We start from the raw sequence: 16,643 nt of genomic DNA, 5'->3' as shown, positions 1-16,643 counted from the left end.
TTGGCCTTGAAAGGGAAAAATCACATTTATTTTTCCCAAAGAAAGGAACCTTCTATTAATGCTTGAAAGACTTCATACAAAACAATAGCCCCGAAGGTGCCGAGTATGGAAAAAACCAAAAAAGATTGAAAGAAAAAACCGGCCTATTCCAGAGAAACCCAACTCACTGCCTAGGGGATATCTGGTACTAGGGCGAATCACATTTTTTCTTAATTTTATGTTCACTTTTTTTTGGAATGAGTTGATTGGAGTAACTATTCTATTTCTATCCCTTGGAATCCTCCACCTCTCTCTCTCTCTCTCTCTCTCTCTCTCTCTCTCCCTGTTCCGTTCGCGCACCATCTGGGGCAGGCCAGATGAATGAAATTCATATTGTCTTTAAAAGCATTTTAGATAAAATTTGTAGCTAAGCAATGGAGCAAGTCCCGCTGTCATAACATTTTTAGGGAGAGATTCCAACTCGAAAAGAATAGGTATAGGTATCATTATAACGTTAGAGAATAATATGTGGGTGCTAAAGGTGAATGAGCACGATACATGCCAAGGAGTGTCTTTGGTTTGGGGAAAGGGAAGGGAAGGGAAAAGGCAAAGGAGAAAAAGATGGTTATTTGCGGGATGAAAGAGGAGGAGTAACGTCACGGGGAAAGTCTCCTTTCTAATTTCAACGGCTTTGAGTTCCTTCTCCAGAGTCCTCGCTACGCACCACGCCACAGCCCAACCTTTCGCATCGACGTGCCGGGTTGGCGCGCAAGTTTCCCTGCGTTTTGGTGACTGATGAGCTTTGGGAGCTTCCCTTCCTGTGACCCACAAGAAGAAGAAGAAGAAGAAGAAGAAGAAGAAGAAGAAGTAGAAGCAGCAGCAGCAGAAGAAGAGCAGCAGAAGAAGAAGGCCACCCTCAGGACGTAAGAAGCAGCAGCAGCAGGAGCAGCAAAAGTAGCAGCGAAGGAGAACTAGAAGAAGAGGAGGAGGAAGAAGAAGAAGAAGCAGAAGAAGAAGAAGACGACGACGACGACCAGCCCCCCCAAAACATGGCTTTCCTTAGACAGGCCCCCCGTTGTGCCAGGACCGTCCTCTTCGGTTTGCCCTCTTCTAGCTCCTGTCCCTCGCACAATTTGTCTCCTCTCGGTCGATCATCCTTTGCTGCTTTAAGAAAACTATTCGGTTCAGCCAGCAATGACTCCGTTGTCCGAGCAACTTTATTTCCCGGAGACGGTATTGGGCCCGAGATCGCGGCGTCTGTCAAGCAGGTAGATGGATCGCATTCTTTTGGGTTTGCTCTTTTTTGATCTGGGTGGATCCGTGAATAGATGAGACATGTACACGTGGTTGCAGATTTTCAAAGCTGCAGACGTGCCAATAGAGTGGGAGGAGCATTATGTGGGGAGTACCGTGGATCCTCGCACAGGTAGTTTTGTAACCTATGAGAGTATGGAATCTGTGCGGCGGAATGGAATTGGGCTCAAAGGTCCCATGACAACACCCATAGGCAAAGGTCATAAATCTCTCAATCTTACGCTTCGCAAAGAACTTGGGCTATACGCAAATGTCAGACCTTGTTTGAGCATTCCCGGGTACAAGACTCGTTACGACCATGTGAATCTTGTCACAATTCGTGAAAACACTGAGGGTGAATACAGTGGTTTGGAACATCAGGTTAGTTGAATATTCTCGAGAGAGAGAAGGTGCGCTAGTGATTCTCCCGTTGTGCGGGCTTAATTTTATGTCGAGGGTTTTGCATTTATTTGGAGGGCCAAGCAATGCCTTCCATCACCTTTGTTTGAGTTCTAAATCCGTTGACGATTTCAGGTGGTAAGGGGTGTTGTGGAGAGTCTGAAGATCATTACGCGGCAGGCAAGCTTGCGGGTGGCAGAGTATGCTTTTCACTATGCCCAAACCAATGGAAGGCAAAGAGTTTCGGCCATTCATAAAGCCAACATAATGAAGAAGACGGACGGTTTGTTCTTGCAGGTGATTCAAGGTCTTTAAGAGAACAATGATATATAAATAAATAATAGATAGACAAAAGGTTAGATAAAGGAAAGATAATGTTCATTAATTTTGCCATTTATTTTGAACAAAAAATCGTACATGCTACCTTAATTCTATCGGTAGCCTAAGCAGGATTGTTCGGCCTGCCTGTGAATTGAACTTTTGGAATGTATCGGCCTGCCTGTGAATTGAACTTTTGGAATGTAGCATAGAGACCCACCTCTACTTTTTTTATGCACACCCATGGCTAATTGCTCTACTTGCAGCGGAACATACTGACTTAAAGCATGACAACTATGAGAGACATAATGCATGACGCCCCCTCCATAGAGCGTATTTATCTCCATGGGTTATATTGGTGTGTGCTTCAAGTGCTGCTGCCGCATGCCTATTGCTGGATTTGTGCTGCTGCTCATTTGTGCGTAGCTGGCTTGCTTGCGCTTGCTGCTGATGCTCTAGGGTTGAAGGTGCCTTGGACAGGCTTCAACTTCCCTCTTCTACCTATTGAAACTCCCCACAAGGTTATTCAAAACTAACCAGGAGGTTCTAGGACTGTCTCTATCTCCGTGCATACCTGCAAGACAACCAAAGCTCAGTACTCAAAACATTGGGACATACTGGTGTAGGCTTAACATTGATCCTTCAGGACCACCCCCAAGCTAGAGTCCAGGCAGCGGTGGGCCACCATTCTCCCAGTGAGTCCCATACGTGTAAAGATGCTTGAAGCACAGTTAGGGGAAACGGAAATGGAAACGTTTCAGCACTTCTGGGAGGGCTGAAATAGGGAAACGCCACGTCAGCAGGGGGGTTTTAGAAAAGGGGGTTTTGAGATGAGAACACGGGGCTGAAACTTGAAAGTGGGGCCTGAAAGAGGAGGGAACAGAAGGCTGAAAGAGAGGGCTGAAAGAGGGGGCTGAAGGAGGGGGCTGGAGGGGAGTAGATGATGATGGAGGGCTGAAGCAGATTGCAGGAGAGAAAGGAGAGGAAAGGAGTGAATGGGGCTCAAGGAGGGCTGGAAAACCTTGAGGATGGAGAGAGTATGAGGCTGAAGGAGTGGAAGGAGGCCAAAATCGAAAGCAAAAAGACAAAAAACGGGGCTGGCGGCGGATTTCACGTCATTTTGGAGACCTACCAGCCTGTGTTGTCTGAAACGGTCTGTTTTAGGGCTCTGAAATGCGTCTCAGACTGGCTGAAACGTTTCAGCCAGCCGTTTGAGGGTCCTAAAACGTTTTAGACCTTGAAACGCGTTTCAGGAAACGGGGCTTCTCTGAAACGGCGTTTCAGACTTGGCTGGGCTCTGAAACGCGATTCAGCGTGACTGTGGTTTGAAGGGTACATAGCCTTGACGAGCTTCAACCTAGCTAGGGATTTTGGAAGGTCCCACTGCCAAGAATGACCCAAATAAGCCTAGGCACACTCTTTTATAGTCACAAGGTGTCTTAAGCTCTCTACACTAAGATTGCCCTTAATGTACCGAGGGTACTACATGTCCTAACTATCCCAAGGGTAGAATTAGTAACCCTAGGTTACTTGTCCTCCATAACATTAGCCATGTTATGTCCATTCGTGGACAAAACATTTCCCCTTTGTTCATAGAAGGTATGGGAGATGAAGTTTGGGAATCTGCTTTGAAGAGAATCAAGACTCTTTCAAGTACTATCCTGTCTAGACTCTAGAGCGATCCTTCGATTTAATTTTGAGCTTCGTAACAATCTTATTTGTAAGCTCTTGGTCCATAATCCGGAAGTTATTGCAGCTTATGGGGCAGATAAATAGACAGATCCTGCCTATCAAGCTCATCCTCAGAGACTAGACTATCACAAGCTCCCTATTGGAAGTATAGGGTCGATGCCCCACTTGTGATCCAATGAAGAAGCAACAAGGCTTGATACCTACAGGATGTTGGGTGTAGAGTGTGCCACATGTGCACAGGTATGGGGTGTAAGGCTGCCATGCAAGCCAGCGAACAGGCTGCCATGTGGGCAGCAATCAAATGTCTTCCTGGGGCAGCCACATTGGCCACCAAACCCACTAGAGCTGGCTGTCCCACAGTCCTGCAGGTTGGCTGTGCTGCAGATAGAGTTGGGAATGCGTGGCAATATGGGCAGCAACTGCAGTCATAATACAGAGACTGGTTCGGTGCAGTCTGTGGCAGGTTGTTTGGACCTGATCTGCGTCAGCAGACTGACTGGGACAGCCAGTCGGTAGGTTCTAGCTGGCCACAGAGGGTCTCCTAGTCCTATAAAAGGATCCATTGAGGCCAGTGTTGGGCTCTACAGTTTACAGACCTACAGGCAGTAGGAGAGTACATGTAGTACATGTAGGTGCACGATGGAGCAGCATGCAAAGCTCACCCTAGACCAAGCTACGGAAGCCTACGAAAGGCACATACTGTGGCATATCTTGTTAAAGTTATGGCATCTCATAGTGAGAAAGGCCTTATTTGTGGGTGTGCCCGCCCAGAGTGAGAAGTGGCCTGGTTTGGGCTGGTTGATGGAGGCAATCCTGGCCCTTGGTCAGGGCTAAACTGGGGCCTAGTTGGGCACCCAACTAGGTCGGGTCGACCCGACCCGACCCGACCCGACCGTGCTTGGATTGGGTCAACCCGACCTGCTGGCTGGGTTAGGCTGACCTATTGGTCGGCCAATTGGTCAGCTTCTTGCTTGAAACATCCCTCGCCAGGTCTGGTCAACCCTAGACCCTGGTCGGGGTATTTACGTCAGCTCCATAATCAGAACATAGGCCAAGCTTGCAAGCAACCCATCTGGGTCAGGGCATCCGCCCTAGACTCAACCCATAAAGGTTGGCGCTAGCAGCCCACCTACAGGCTCATCCGAGCCACCCCCGAGCTAGAGATCTAAACCACCTAGAGAGAACCAGCCAGCGTCAGAGTCCAGACTTGCGTCCCATACCCCAAGCCCTTTCCCCTAGCTGCTCCTCTCTGGCCAGCATGTCATGGTGGTCACTGAGGATCGCATCCTTAGGACCCCTGATAATGAGCCCCTAGCCTATACTTATAGACTAGGGTCCTGCTTTACTGGGTTTAGCCCTATTCTTAGCTCGGCTACTCTAAAGCAAGCATCCCTTGCTTTATGGTCAAGCACTTGGCTTATCCTGACTTGGCTAGCACTCCATTGCCAAGTATAGCAGGCTAGTTCACTCCTAGAGATCAAGACCTCATGTGCTAGCTTAGGTCTATCCTAACCCAGGATTAAACCCCACGTGACTCCATATCTAATCTAGATCCTTGCTAGCTAGGCCTAGGGTTTAGTGAACCCTATATAGACCGGCGTTACGTCTAGTCGTGGACGTAACATTCTCCTTCCCTTAAAATAAGACTTATACTAGTATAAGTCAGGGTAGGAAAACAAATTCGAGCTGTAACTAATTTACAGACCTCAACTTTCCATCTGAAAGTTATTAGTGACCCACTTGCTCGTCATCAAGTCTACGGTCATCCGTTACCCAGCTACTTTAGGGAGTAGCCCATTGGGTAGGTTTGGCCACACCCAACTCACCAATGGCTAAATGCCCAATACTCTATGGTATCTAGCAACCAGGAGTTACTACCCTGAACTCCTTAGGTGATCCTCATCACCAAAGAATGAACCTTCATCTACCAAGTGTGGGCCCAATGATAGAGGTTCTGAATGTCCTGCCACTAAGGAATTCTGATGCACCCACAATAGCATCTACAGCATCCCATACTACTGCAGACCACCCATCCGGCTTATAGTATTCGGGTCATCTATGATGATATTCAAGTTAAGGCATATTGAATCCCCTAAGAGATTCCAGAAAATCATCGCTCAGATTTTCTTCTCTCTCCCACTTTTGAAAAGGGATCCCAGACCTGTCTTTCATAACCTTGTCCTTGAGGAAGAGGTGCGGGTGGAAACTCAGCCACGTATCCACTGGGCTGATTGATGTCATCTGACATCTCAAAACCCTGTCCATGAGGATAACTCTATCCAGAGTTTTTCCATAAGCCACTAGAAGAAGTCCACATTCCAAGGATTGTACTTTTTGTATTGTTTCTCTAATAATCATGAATTCTCTCTTTGAGAACCCAAAATTTCTTTGTGTTCACAGGAACATAGAGTCTTAGATGGTGTTTCCTCTTTGTGCTCAATCCAAGCACAAGATCAATTTGCTGAGTTCCTTTATCAGAAGTGAATCCTCACTTTAGGATATCAAGCATTTAAAGGTCTCGTCCAAGATTCATAAAAAGTAACATGACCAACCATAAAGTATTCCTTTAGAATCCAACCTTTTACTGTTCAAGATTGTTTGCCAAATCCATGTCCAGTTAGTCAAATCCATGACTAATCAAATCATTCATTGTGCATTTTTAAAACCTACTGACCTTAATCAATCCCAAGTAAGACTGTGCATCCCATACTATGCAGCCCTAGCCAATCCGCTGTCGTTAGGAAGACATGGGTCTAAACAGGTTTGTCACGAGGACGTGAAAAGTGATGTAAAGTATCTTCGTAACTCAACCTACGCTTAACTCGGGGTTAACCATGGTTAAGTGTTGTAATGGTTTGGCCGTGAGGGACTGGCTAGAGGAAGTGCACACTTCTAGAAATTTCTAAGGGCAAAGTCTAGGTGCACCACTAGGTCCTAGGGGCAAGGCAAAGGCTTTAAAAGAGGGGTCTAAAAGGTGGGCCCAAGGACAACTAACGTTGTCCTTGGTATGGGGGTTAGGACTTTAATGAAGGGGCAAATGGCAAGGAGGAGGTGCCATTTGTCAAGCATGTGTATGCATGCCCTTCCCCCACCTTCCATCTCTCTCCCCTCACTCTCCCAGAGGTGTAGGACGTTTTCAGTTGTTCTTGTGCAGTTTTTGAGCTGTTTGAGCTGTTTCAAGCCTGTTTTCAGTCGTTTTAACACTGTTTTGACTGTTCCAAGGCTGGTACACACTTTTAGGAAGTGCCAGGACTCATTTTTGAACTTTTGGAAAATTTTCGTACGGACTGTACGGACGTCCGTACGGCTGTACGGACGTCCGTACAGACGTGTTCAGCTGCCTCCAGCAGGTGCCTGGGGTTGTCCTTTGCTGTGCTGGACCTTTGTGCACATGTTTTTGGCTGTGTGGTGGCTTCTGGAGCTGTTTTGGACCAGTGTAGGTTGCAGGAAGAACTTTCCCTGTTGCTTTTGGCACCTTCTCTTAGGAGGACTCAGGCACAGATCCCGAGGCAATCATTTCGAGGCAGATCTGTGAACCATCTTTCCTCTATAGCTCTTTCTTGTTCACCCTCTGCTCTCTACCTTCATTTCTCTCTTCTCCTGATTGCTGGAAGACACCTGCACCCTGCGGGGAGCTTGGATAGAGGATAGGTGCGAGGAAGGAGCTCGCCCCTCTGCCACAGTCAGTAGGAGTTGGTGCCAGGTTCGGTTTTTCCTTGTTCTTTCTTGCTTTGCAGCTTTTTGCAGTGCATGCGTGTTGTGTGCAGTCCTTTCAGGACTCCAACAGGTTCTAAGAAGCACCCAAAGGCAAGGGTGATCCTGTGGAAGGCCTAAGGACAGTGTGGATGCATGTGATAGCCTTGAGGCTGCCTTGAGCTCAGTTTGCCAGTGGTTTGGATGCCTAAATGCCTCTAAGTTGTGTCAGATCAGAAGTGAATGCATGAGTATGCCTTGCCAGTGGGAATTCTAGTGGTGCAGTGGGATTAGATGCCTTGAAGACAAGTAGAGGATTTGCAGAGAGGAACAGTGCAAGGTTGAACCCTTGTTGTATGTACCAATTTCATTCCTAAAGAAATAAAGAAATACCGGAAGGGGCGCCAAGTATTTGGGGCCAATGTGGTGTCTTGTACTTGGTTTCATTGAGCAGGGGCACCTAGCCTCCATCCAGTTATTTTTCCAGTTGTTTCTAAGTGGTATTGTTTAATGTTAAGTGGTTGGAAATGATGCAATGTGGCTGTGAGTAATGAAAATGCAATGCAAGTTCTAGTCTACTGCCCTTTAGGAAACTGAAGGCTGGTTACAGGTTTTAGGACCATATAATGATTTAGGTTAGGGATACAAGTTGATCTCAATGACAGCTTTTAATTTGGAACACATATAATATTCAAAAGCAATGGAAATAGCACAAAAGTTTCCATTTAAAAGAGAAGCAAATAAGATATTCAATGCAAGTAGTATCAAACATGGACAGAAAAAGTGATCGTCAATAAATATGTGTGGCAATTATAACAGTTCTAGAGCAAATATACTATGCTCTATTACACCCAAAAGATATAAAGTGGTGGTTTATAAAACACATTGGCTGGCTAGCACTCCACTGCCAAGTATAGTAGGCTTGTTCACTCCTAGAGATCTAGACCTCATCTGCTAGCTTAGGTCTATCCTTGGGTTAATCCTAACCCCGGTTAGACCCCACGCAGACTCCATATCTAATCCTAACTCATCAGACAGAGGCTTCGACAGTGATTTCCTACTGTTACTTTTGGCAGATTTTTCTGGTTGTTTGGCTTTCATCCACAGAGACAAGGTTTTGATTTATTTTTTGTATGGGTGCGATATTGGACCCTATGGACCTTATGGATGGATAGAAATCATAGAGTCTTTGGTGATCCACTATTTTCATCCTTTCTTTTTTTCAAACGATCTCTGCAACAATCATTCTACGATTGTTTTCAGACTCGTTTGATTGATCAGGATGTGTCTACAGCTTATACTGAGATCTTTAGTTGAGTAGTAGCTACTTCGTTTTTGAAGTAACTATGAAAGTAATTATTCTACAGAAATAAAAGATTTCTTCCCACAAAAAACAAAAGTGTGTGCGTGTGTGTGTGTGTGTGAGAGAGAGAGAGAGAGAGACCCAAAAATAGGCAAGAATGCAGCCCAAGGGAGGCAATCAAGAGCAAATGCTCCAAGTGACACCTGGAGAACACACCAATGAAAAAGAGGGGAGGGACCTTCTATAGGCTCCCCATCCAGCATGGTCGGCCAGCAATATTACGTCCATGAGTAGACATAACGTAGGTATAGAGTTCACTAAACCCTGACCAGATCTCACCTCACACGTGAACGAGCCTTGGGCCATCTGGCGACATATGTGGCGCAACGGATCTCACGGTAACCGACAGGTCGATAGAGGATGGCTTTCCTCGCACACAGGATGGATGAGGTCCCACCATTGGATGGGGGCTTCTATTTGAGTTAAAGCCACCTATTCCCATCATAGAGCCAGATGTCTGGCACACATGCGGGCTCACTCTACGATGTCTCGATGCAGGCACCGTTGGTTGAGTATGCATGTAATAGCACGGTACATTCCTCTACAGGTAAAGCTCCATTTAAGATAGTGGAAGGAAGCCTTAAGATTCCACCCATCTTATAGACAAAAGATAAAATTTTTGAGGCTGATAAGTATGTGGAAAGCTTGGACATAGCTTATCTGAAGATGAAGCAAGCACCTCAATGGGCACATGATAAGCATAAGAGGGCAGCAGACACATTGTCGTGAAGTTTAATGAAGGTGATTACGTCTTGCTGCGTTTTCAAAAGGCAAGGTTGAAAAGTACACGGGGTCATACTCGGCTTTTTCCTAAGTTGAGTATGAGATATTATGGTCCTTTTAAGGTAACTGAGAGGATCAATAATGTAGCATTACTGTTACAATTGTATGATCATTGGAGGATTCACAATGCTTTCCATGAGAGTTTTCTCAAGCCTTTTGAGGGTGATGTGCTTGAGGATCTGCCTTGGGAGATGCAGCCCGAGGTGGAAGAATTAGACGAAATTCTTGTTCCCGAGCAGATTCTAGCACATAAGAAAAGGAAGGTAAAAGGTAAAGTCACCCGATGCTACTTGGTGAAATTTCCCAATTATTCATCATTGCATGCGAAGTGATTGGAGGAGGAATTGGTAGATACACCTGAGGTGTTGCAGCTTTACCTTGAGGCTTTCTAGTTGGAGCCAACTTTAGTTGGCACTTCTTGAGGTTCAGCAGAACGACAGGCGTCTGGAGCATTGCTTGATGCTCAAAGGGGGGGGTAGCACCTCCACTTCCTCTATTCAGACACACACTCGAGTATCTAGAGGTCGCTTGGTGTTACAGTATGTCTCACCGGAGGTACTGGTTGTTGACAATATTTCTACTGCAGGGCCTCTATGATTGGTGTACTAGTCACTTGGTTATGATGCATCTGATGTGCAGTGCTATATGTATTTGTTATCCATGTCGCTACAAATATGTATACATTGTTGGTTGATCTGTTGGCGGCATGGTTGGCTGTCCTTTCAGATTTGGTTGGTTTGTTGGTTGGCTACCCTTTCAGACTTGGTTGATCTGTTGGCAGCATTGTTGGCCGTTCTTTTAGATTTGGCTTGTATTTTTGTTATTTTTCTGTTATTTTTGTTTGGAGGCAATCATGGAAGTTTGCCTTCTTTCAAGAGGAGGGTATGCCACGAGGATGCGACTTTATGGGAATTTTGATATGTGAGCCTCGTAATTTACGTGTGACTGCCTTGCTCTTCTGGGACGTGGAAGTCTGGCCATGTGTGCGGGACTTTGGAAATTAAAATTCCTAGCCAGCCCTTGGAAATTGTGAATGTGCAGGCCAATTACTAGGCAATTAATTCCTAGGAATGTGGGCAGCAGATTCAATGGAGTACCTGGCAGATGGAAAGGGAAGATCTGGTACGGAATGGCCAGCAGGCTGTCAGAGGCAAGGAGGAGCAGACCTATGCAGGAAAACCCAGGAAACAAGGTGATGACATGGCGCTGATGTCAGCAACAGTCCGTGTGCGCAGCAGGATGTACGGAGCTGTTGGAGAGGATCCAGGGGATAAAAGGCTATGGAACAGAAGGAAAGGATTGCGCATAGTTTGGGGCCCAAGGATGTACGGAACTGATCGATGGGCCCAAGGATTGGATTCACACAGAATTGGGGCCTCAGAAAGAGAGTGCGAACAGGTCAGTTTAGCACTAGGTAGTATAGGAGTAGGGTTTCTTTCTACCAGAAAAGAGGTTATCTCTGACTAGGAAGGGCAAGCCATGATGGATGCTAAGGATAAACGAGGAGTCAATAAAGGTTTTTTGTCAAGAAAAATTCGACCTTCGTAGCAAATAGTCATTAGGAGGTTTTGGAGCAGATTCTAGAGGTCTCAACTTAAGTACAAGGGGATGTCATGGGCACCTACACCCGTGGCCATCTAGCACTATCTAGAGCAGCCAAGCAGGCTAAGATAAAAGTGGTTTCCACAGCCACATCAGGACTGTTGAGGCCAGGGTTTCAATAGCATCAGGTGACACAAGATGTCAAAAGAGACCTGGGCGACTTGGTGAATGAACAACTTTGACCAAGCCAACTAGGCCGACTGTGTGAGGTCAGAAGGCTATACTAAGGGGCCATTTACCTTTCATCCCTGATTCTCTCAACTTCCAGTAGTAGTCAAGCCTCTAGCAACAGCTCAGCCTTCATTCAAGCGTCAGCAAATCTCCCTCCAGAGTCCATAGTCAGCCTCCAAGTAGCCTATATCCATTGTAGGGGATAAAGGATTTCATCCCTCCATATTCCATCAACCATCAGTCTACAAACTTTTCATTGAGGATCAATTGCCTCTTGAGTCCATAAATGTATTTTTCGTGCATGTGGTGATTTGCTAGGGCCATAAGTAGTAAAGTAGTTCTAGGCATACTCAAAGTCTGCTCCTGTAACCAATAGCCTTTGTGTATGTGTTCAACATAGTAGGTTTGATGCATGCACATGGGTTTTTCTCTTATGCCAGTGGGTCTTCATGCCTCTGTACTCATTCAGTTATCATGGACAAGCTTACATGCATTGGTCACTCCTTTGTGTTGAGTACAATGTTTTTTTTTGGGGACCCTTCTTTAAAATTGATAGACGAGTTTGGTGACTCCCTCTTCCTCTCTCTTTGGCTCATGACATGGATGAAGTTGCTAGAGGGGACCATTGGATGTCTTCTGATGAATTCAGACATTATAACCACTCCCTCTGTCTGATTCTGATGTGTTATGACTTAGATAGTTAAGTATGTGTCAATCAAATATTTTCTGTGGCCTTCAAAATCTCTTTTAAGTAGTCCACAGTAGTCCACAAAGTCCCATGACAAAGAATTGTAGTTCTATTGCACACCACAAACTATCCTTGCAATCAGAGAGTTAAAGTCTGAAAGAAGAAACTCATGGACCCGGTCTCATAATTGTGGATATATAACATTTCTTGGGCCCCACTTATACAGTCTGTTTTTTTGGTAGTTTTTGTTAATCTTCCTCTCCTGTGGACAACATTGTGCCAGTCGGTTCTGCCTCAACAAGTCTAACAGGATGGTTTTGTCTTCAGAATAAACTTGTTTTTGACTTTTAGCATTTTTAGTATGAGTGCACGAAAATAAGACAACAAGATCATTGTAACATGTACTTGCCTATCTTGCTATTGATCTTCCTGCATTTGACAGTGTTGTCGAGAAGTTGCGGCGAAATATCCTGACATCGTTTATGAGGAGGTTATCATTGATAACTGCTGTATGATGGTAAGGATCTCAATAGCTATATGTAAAGTGGATCGCTTTTTGTCCTTGGAATTTATTTGTGCGAATGTGTCCATGGATTATAGTTGGACGATTTTTTCTTCCATTGGGAATGCAAGAGTCCAAATCGTTTTGAGAATTCAACCACAGCGACCTTTTGAAAAGCAATTTCCAATAAATATTATCATTTTATTTTGATTCTTAGCCACTCAATCACATTCTTTCTCCAGAGACATTGGGAATTTTGTCTAGACTAATTTGAATCTGTTGTCTGGAATTGCAGTTGGTCAAAAATCCATCGTTGTTTGATGTGCTGGTGATGCCAAATTTGTATGGTGACATAATAAGTGATCTTTGTGCTGGTTTGATTGGGGGCCTTGGTTTAACACCCAGGTAATGTGGTATCTGGTTGCAGACATCAGACTTTACCAATCATGTTTTTGTGATGATGAATATTAGTCTTCATGGAATGATCAAGGTTTCTGCTTCTTCCAGCTGTAATATTGGGGACAAAGGGCTTGCTTTAGCAGAAGCTGTCCATGGGACTGCACCAGATATTGCAGGCAAGGTGGGATACTATTGTGGCCTGTGACAGGAATGGTGAATACATCTTAAATCAATCATTTTCAAATCGTTAAATTTTTCCTGGTTGTGGTTACCTTTGATTCAACAAATCTTTGGACTTCGCAGAATATGGCTAATCCAACAGCACTGCTTCTCAGCTCAGTTATGATGCTTCGCCATCTTGCCATGACTGATAAAGCTGAAAGGATTCATAAGGCCGTTACTAAGACTATTGAGGAAGGGAAATATCTCACAGGTGATTTAGGCGGGAAGTCTTCAACTTCAGAATATACACAAGCGGTCTGCGATAATTTGTAACTGCCCTCTGTGTGTCAAACACATTAGGAATCAGGCTGTTCGTTCAGAAGAGCGGATATCGACGGTCAATAAATCTTAGCAGTCTGAATAAATGATTGAATTATCTTATGTATTTGCAATGGTCCATGCTTGTGACCTTGTATTTGCCCATCTGCTATACACCAATTTGCTTAAGACCTTGTATTCCCCATCTGCTATACAGCAACTCCTAAAGATCACTGCATTTTCACCAGGTCAAGCACGGAAGCTGTGTGCATTTGAAAAGGTCCTAGGCTGCGCTATCCATTAGGCTTCTGGCATAAGGGTTTTCTTAATGCGATGGGGTGATGGGAGGCTCCTCTGTATGCCATTAAAATAATGTAGCCCCAGTGACACCCATTTTTGCATCATCACTTTAGTATTTGCAATGGTCCATGCTTGTGACCTTGTATTTGCCCATCTGCTATACACCAATTTGCTTAAGACCTTGTATTGCCCATCTGCTATACAGCAACTCCTAAAGACCACTGCATTTTCACCAGGTCAAGCACGGAGGCTGTGTGCATTTGAAAAGGTCCTAGGCTGCGCTATCCATTAGGCTTCTGGCATAAGGGTTTTCTTAATGCGATGGGGTGATGGGAGGCTCCTCTGTATGCCATTAAAATAATGTAGCCCCAGTGACCCATTTTTGCATCATCACTTTAAGATTGCTCACAATCATGAGATGTTGACTTGGTCCTTGTTTACATTAGATTCATAATCTCTTTGTATAGGGGTAGAAGCCCAAGTTTGGGTAACCTTTAAAACAAAATTTGCCTTGTACAGTTTTGTTTTAGCCAACTCTGCATTTTTTTTGATTCACGGTTCTCTCCTTATACTCTTAAACTGATCTTTGTTTGATAAAAACCACAGTAAGATCTCCTTTGCTAGAATTGCCACGGACAGCCTTTTCTAAGGGCCAAAATTCTGCACTCAAGAGTCTATTTAGCCTGCTTCTGAAAAGAGGGCTTTGTTTTATCCTTTGTACTTTGCTTACACAAAAATCCGAGAGTATTTTAAAGCACATTTTAAAACCATTTAAAAATTTTATCCAAATAAAATGTAGTGACATTTAGGATTGGAAATGATCAAGTATTACATGTTTCCAATAAACAAGGGATTTCAAAATTGTATAGTGCAAAATAGACCTAGGACCACAATTGTTTGGGTGTTGGATATTTTCTATGAATTTGTTATATGATTATGGGTGACTACAAATAGTGAGAGTATGTCCCCCCAACGAATAAAAAGTTGAAATTCAATTAGTATGTGATTGAAGAGAAGGAAAAAATGTTTTATTGGTTTGGATTGTGGCACTCTACGTCTTGGCTTGATGCATTGCCTAAGGTGGCATTCCAATGTTGAGTCTTGTGGATGTACTATAGGACCTACTTATGGCAACTTGGGTTGGGATTCATAACATAAAAGAGTAAAATAGGCATGTTAGCCCCAGCTAATAGTTAGACTTAGCACAACAGCTTGGATACTTTGGTCTCGTATTTGCTTATTTAAGTTATTCATGCTTTATAAATGCATGCTAGAAAAGAGCCCATACAATTATTGGAAGATGTTAATCATTCATTTAATCTATTTGCTCATTCAGTTTGTCAAGTTGCTAGCATTTGGTATTATGAGTGGAGTAATTGACCTTATAGCATACATTAATCTAGGATGTGCAAGTAATTGACCTTAGTGCATGCATTAATCTAGGAGTGAGTAAATGCTTGAATTACTCCATACATTAAGCAAAATGTTTCAATGTATGCATTTGACAAACAAATTTTAATTGTACACTAAAGTTGTAACAATCAAATAACTAGTTTGGTTTTGTTGAATTAAGATTCATCTACATTGGTTGCAACATTCTCCAATTCTATTCCCGGATGGATGGTGTAAACCCACCCCTTCTCCCCATACTAGTATGAAGTTGCAACTATGATTCTTGTGGATAGTCCTACCTTTTTTCTTTTATTTTTGGAAAACTCTCTCCCTCTCATAATTAGGTTTGTTGATTTGTAATATTTCAATTAGGCTATTTAATAGTCCAAGTTGATTTACTAGATAATCTTATGCATTTCTTCAACAAGAATTGAATCATGCTAGAAGCTAATTGAAGTTAATGGTTTCAAAAAGTATAGTATTTTGCTTTGTCCAGCTTGTCGGATTGAACATTGCTTGCTTTCTCTAGGGTTAGCCCTTGTGAGTAATGTATTGCATGTAGTGTTGCCAATTAAACAACAAATTGTGTAGATATTGTTAAATGGTCTCTATTTTATCCAATCCGCATTTCTTTTGTAATTGAGAATGTTGGTGTCCATTGCTAACAATGTCTCATTGTCTATTTTGTGGATGAACTCTATCTACATGATTTGTACTTTTCTAAATACTTTAGTGGAAAATTCCATTTGCACCATTCACTAGTTGTCTATAGCATTATTAGCGATTTTACTAAGCATTCTAGCTTTTAGTTTGTTAATTAATCTAAGCTTGATGAATTGTGAGGGTCATCACGTATACAAAAATGACATGGACACTTGCTTCTATGTTCATTGATAGCCTTAAAAACATGTACTTAGCCTTCAATAGTGTATATCATGTAATTATTATGTTGGCTAATTAAATTACAATCTTCAAGTTGCAAAATATATCATGTTCAATTGTGGTATTTTGTGAAGAAAGAACTCAAAATTTATTGAAGGCATCAACAAATTAAGGACCTCTTTATCAATGTATCTTGAAATGGATGCACTTGACACACATCCCCATCGGAAATTAAAAAAGTCCGTTAAATGGGAGGCAATGTACAAGCATAATATCACATAATATTTGATTGATAATTGTGAAACTTGTGCTTCCAACCAATGAAATTTCATTAGTTGTAATTGTCTTAAGTTGATATGTTTGTCCTAAGTTGTTGTATTTATTACTTCTTCTTGTTTTTCTTTATATTTCTTTTAGCTTTCTATGGCAAGCATGGATTGCCAATGAAGAAGATATCATGTTCCCATCTATTTTGCAATTAGCTAAGAGGATTTTATCCTAGTTGTCTCTTATAAGCTCTTATTAATTATTCATTAAAAAAAAGATCCGTAGTTTTACCTTTTGTCACTCCACCAATAAAATGATGTATTGTTTACTGAAGTTGTTCATTCTTCATTGATTGTTGCAATTTTCTTTCGTATTTGTACTATTCTATTGCAATTGGTTGTTCATATGACAACACTTACAAATTTGTAGATTTTTCCAGT

At 43.2% G+C, this 16,643-nt stretch overlaps 1 protein-coding gene across 1 annotated transcript; it reads left to right on the top strand.

The window, feature by feature from the left end:
- The first annotated feature begins 537 nt into the window (after positions 1–537).
- Positions 538–13,609, top strand: LOC147891991 (3-isopropylmalate dehydrogenase, chloroplastic-like). The gene is made up of 7 exons (XM_087388124.1): positions 538–1,247; positions 1,333–1,653; positions 1,807–1,968; positions 12,424–12,498; positions 12,779–12,888; positions 12,991–13,063; positions 13,186–13,609. The coding sequence occupies exons 1-7, from the start codon at positions 1,029–1,031 to the stop codon at positions 13,375–13,377; spliced, it is 1,152 nt and encodes a 383-aa protein (XP_087244250.1). The 5' UTR covers positions 538–1,028; the 3' UTR covers positions 13,378–13,609.
- Positions 13,610–16,643: the final 3,034 nt, after the last annotated feature.

Source organism: Dipteris shenzhenensis, chromosome 17 (assembly GCF_047967505.1).
Source record: "Dipteris shenzhenensis isolate YYH24624 ecotype China chromosome 17, Dip_SZ_1.0, whole genome shotgun sequence".
Classification (NCBI taxonomy): Eukaryota; Viridiplantae; Streptophyta; class Polypodiopsida; order Gleicheniales; family Dipteridaceae; genus Dipteris; species Dipteris shenzhenensis.
The sequence above is the reverse complement of the archived record's forward strand: the minus strand, read 5'-3'. Positions and strand labels throughout refer to the sequence as shown.

Excerpts from the sequence above, each read along its gene's own strand:
- LOC147891991 (XM_087388124.1), top strand. The coding sequence starts at position 1,029 with ATGGCTTTCCTTAGACAGGCCCCCCGTTGTGCCAGGACCGTCCTCTTC. Across the intron at positions 1,654-1,806 it reads ACAGTGGTTTGGAACATCAG|GTGGTAAGGGGTGTTGTGGA; the intron begins GTTAGTTGAATA and ends TGACGATTTCAG. Across the intron at positions 12,499-12,778 it reads TTGATAACTGCTGTATGATG|TTGGTCAAAAATCCATCGTT; the intron begins GTAAGGATCTCA and ends CTGGAATTGCAG.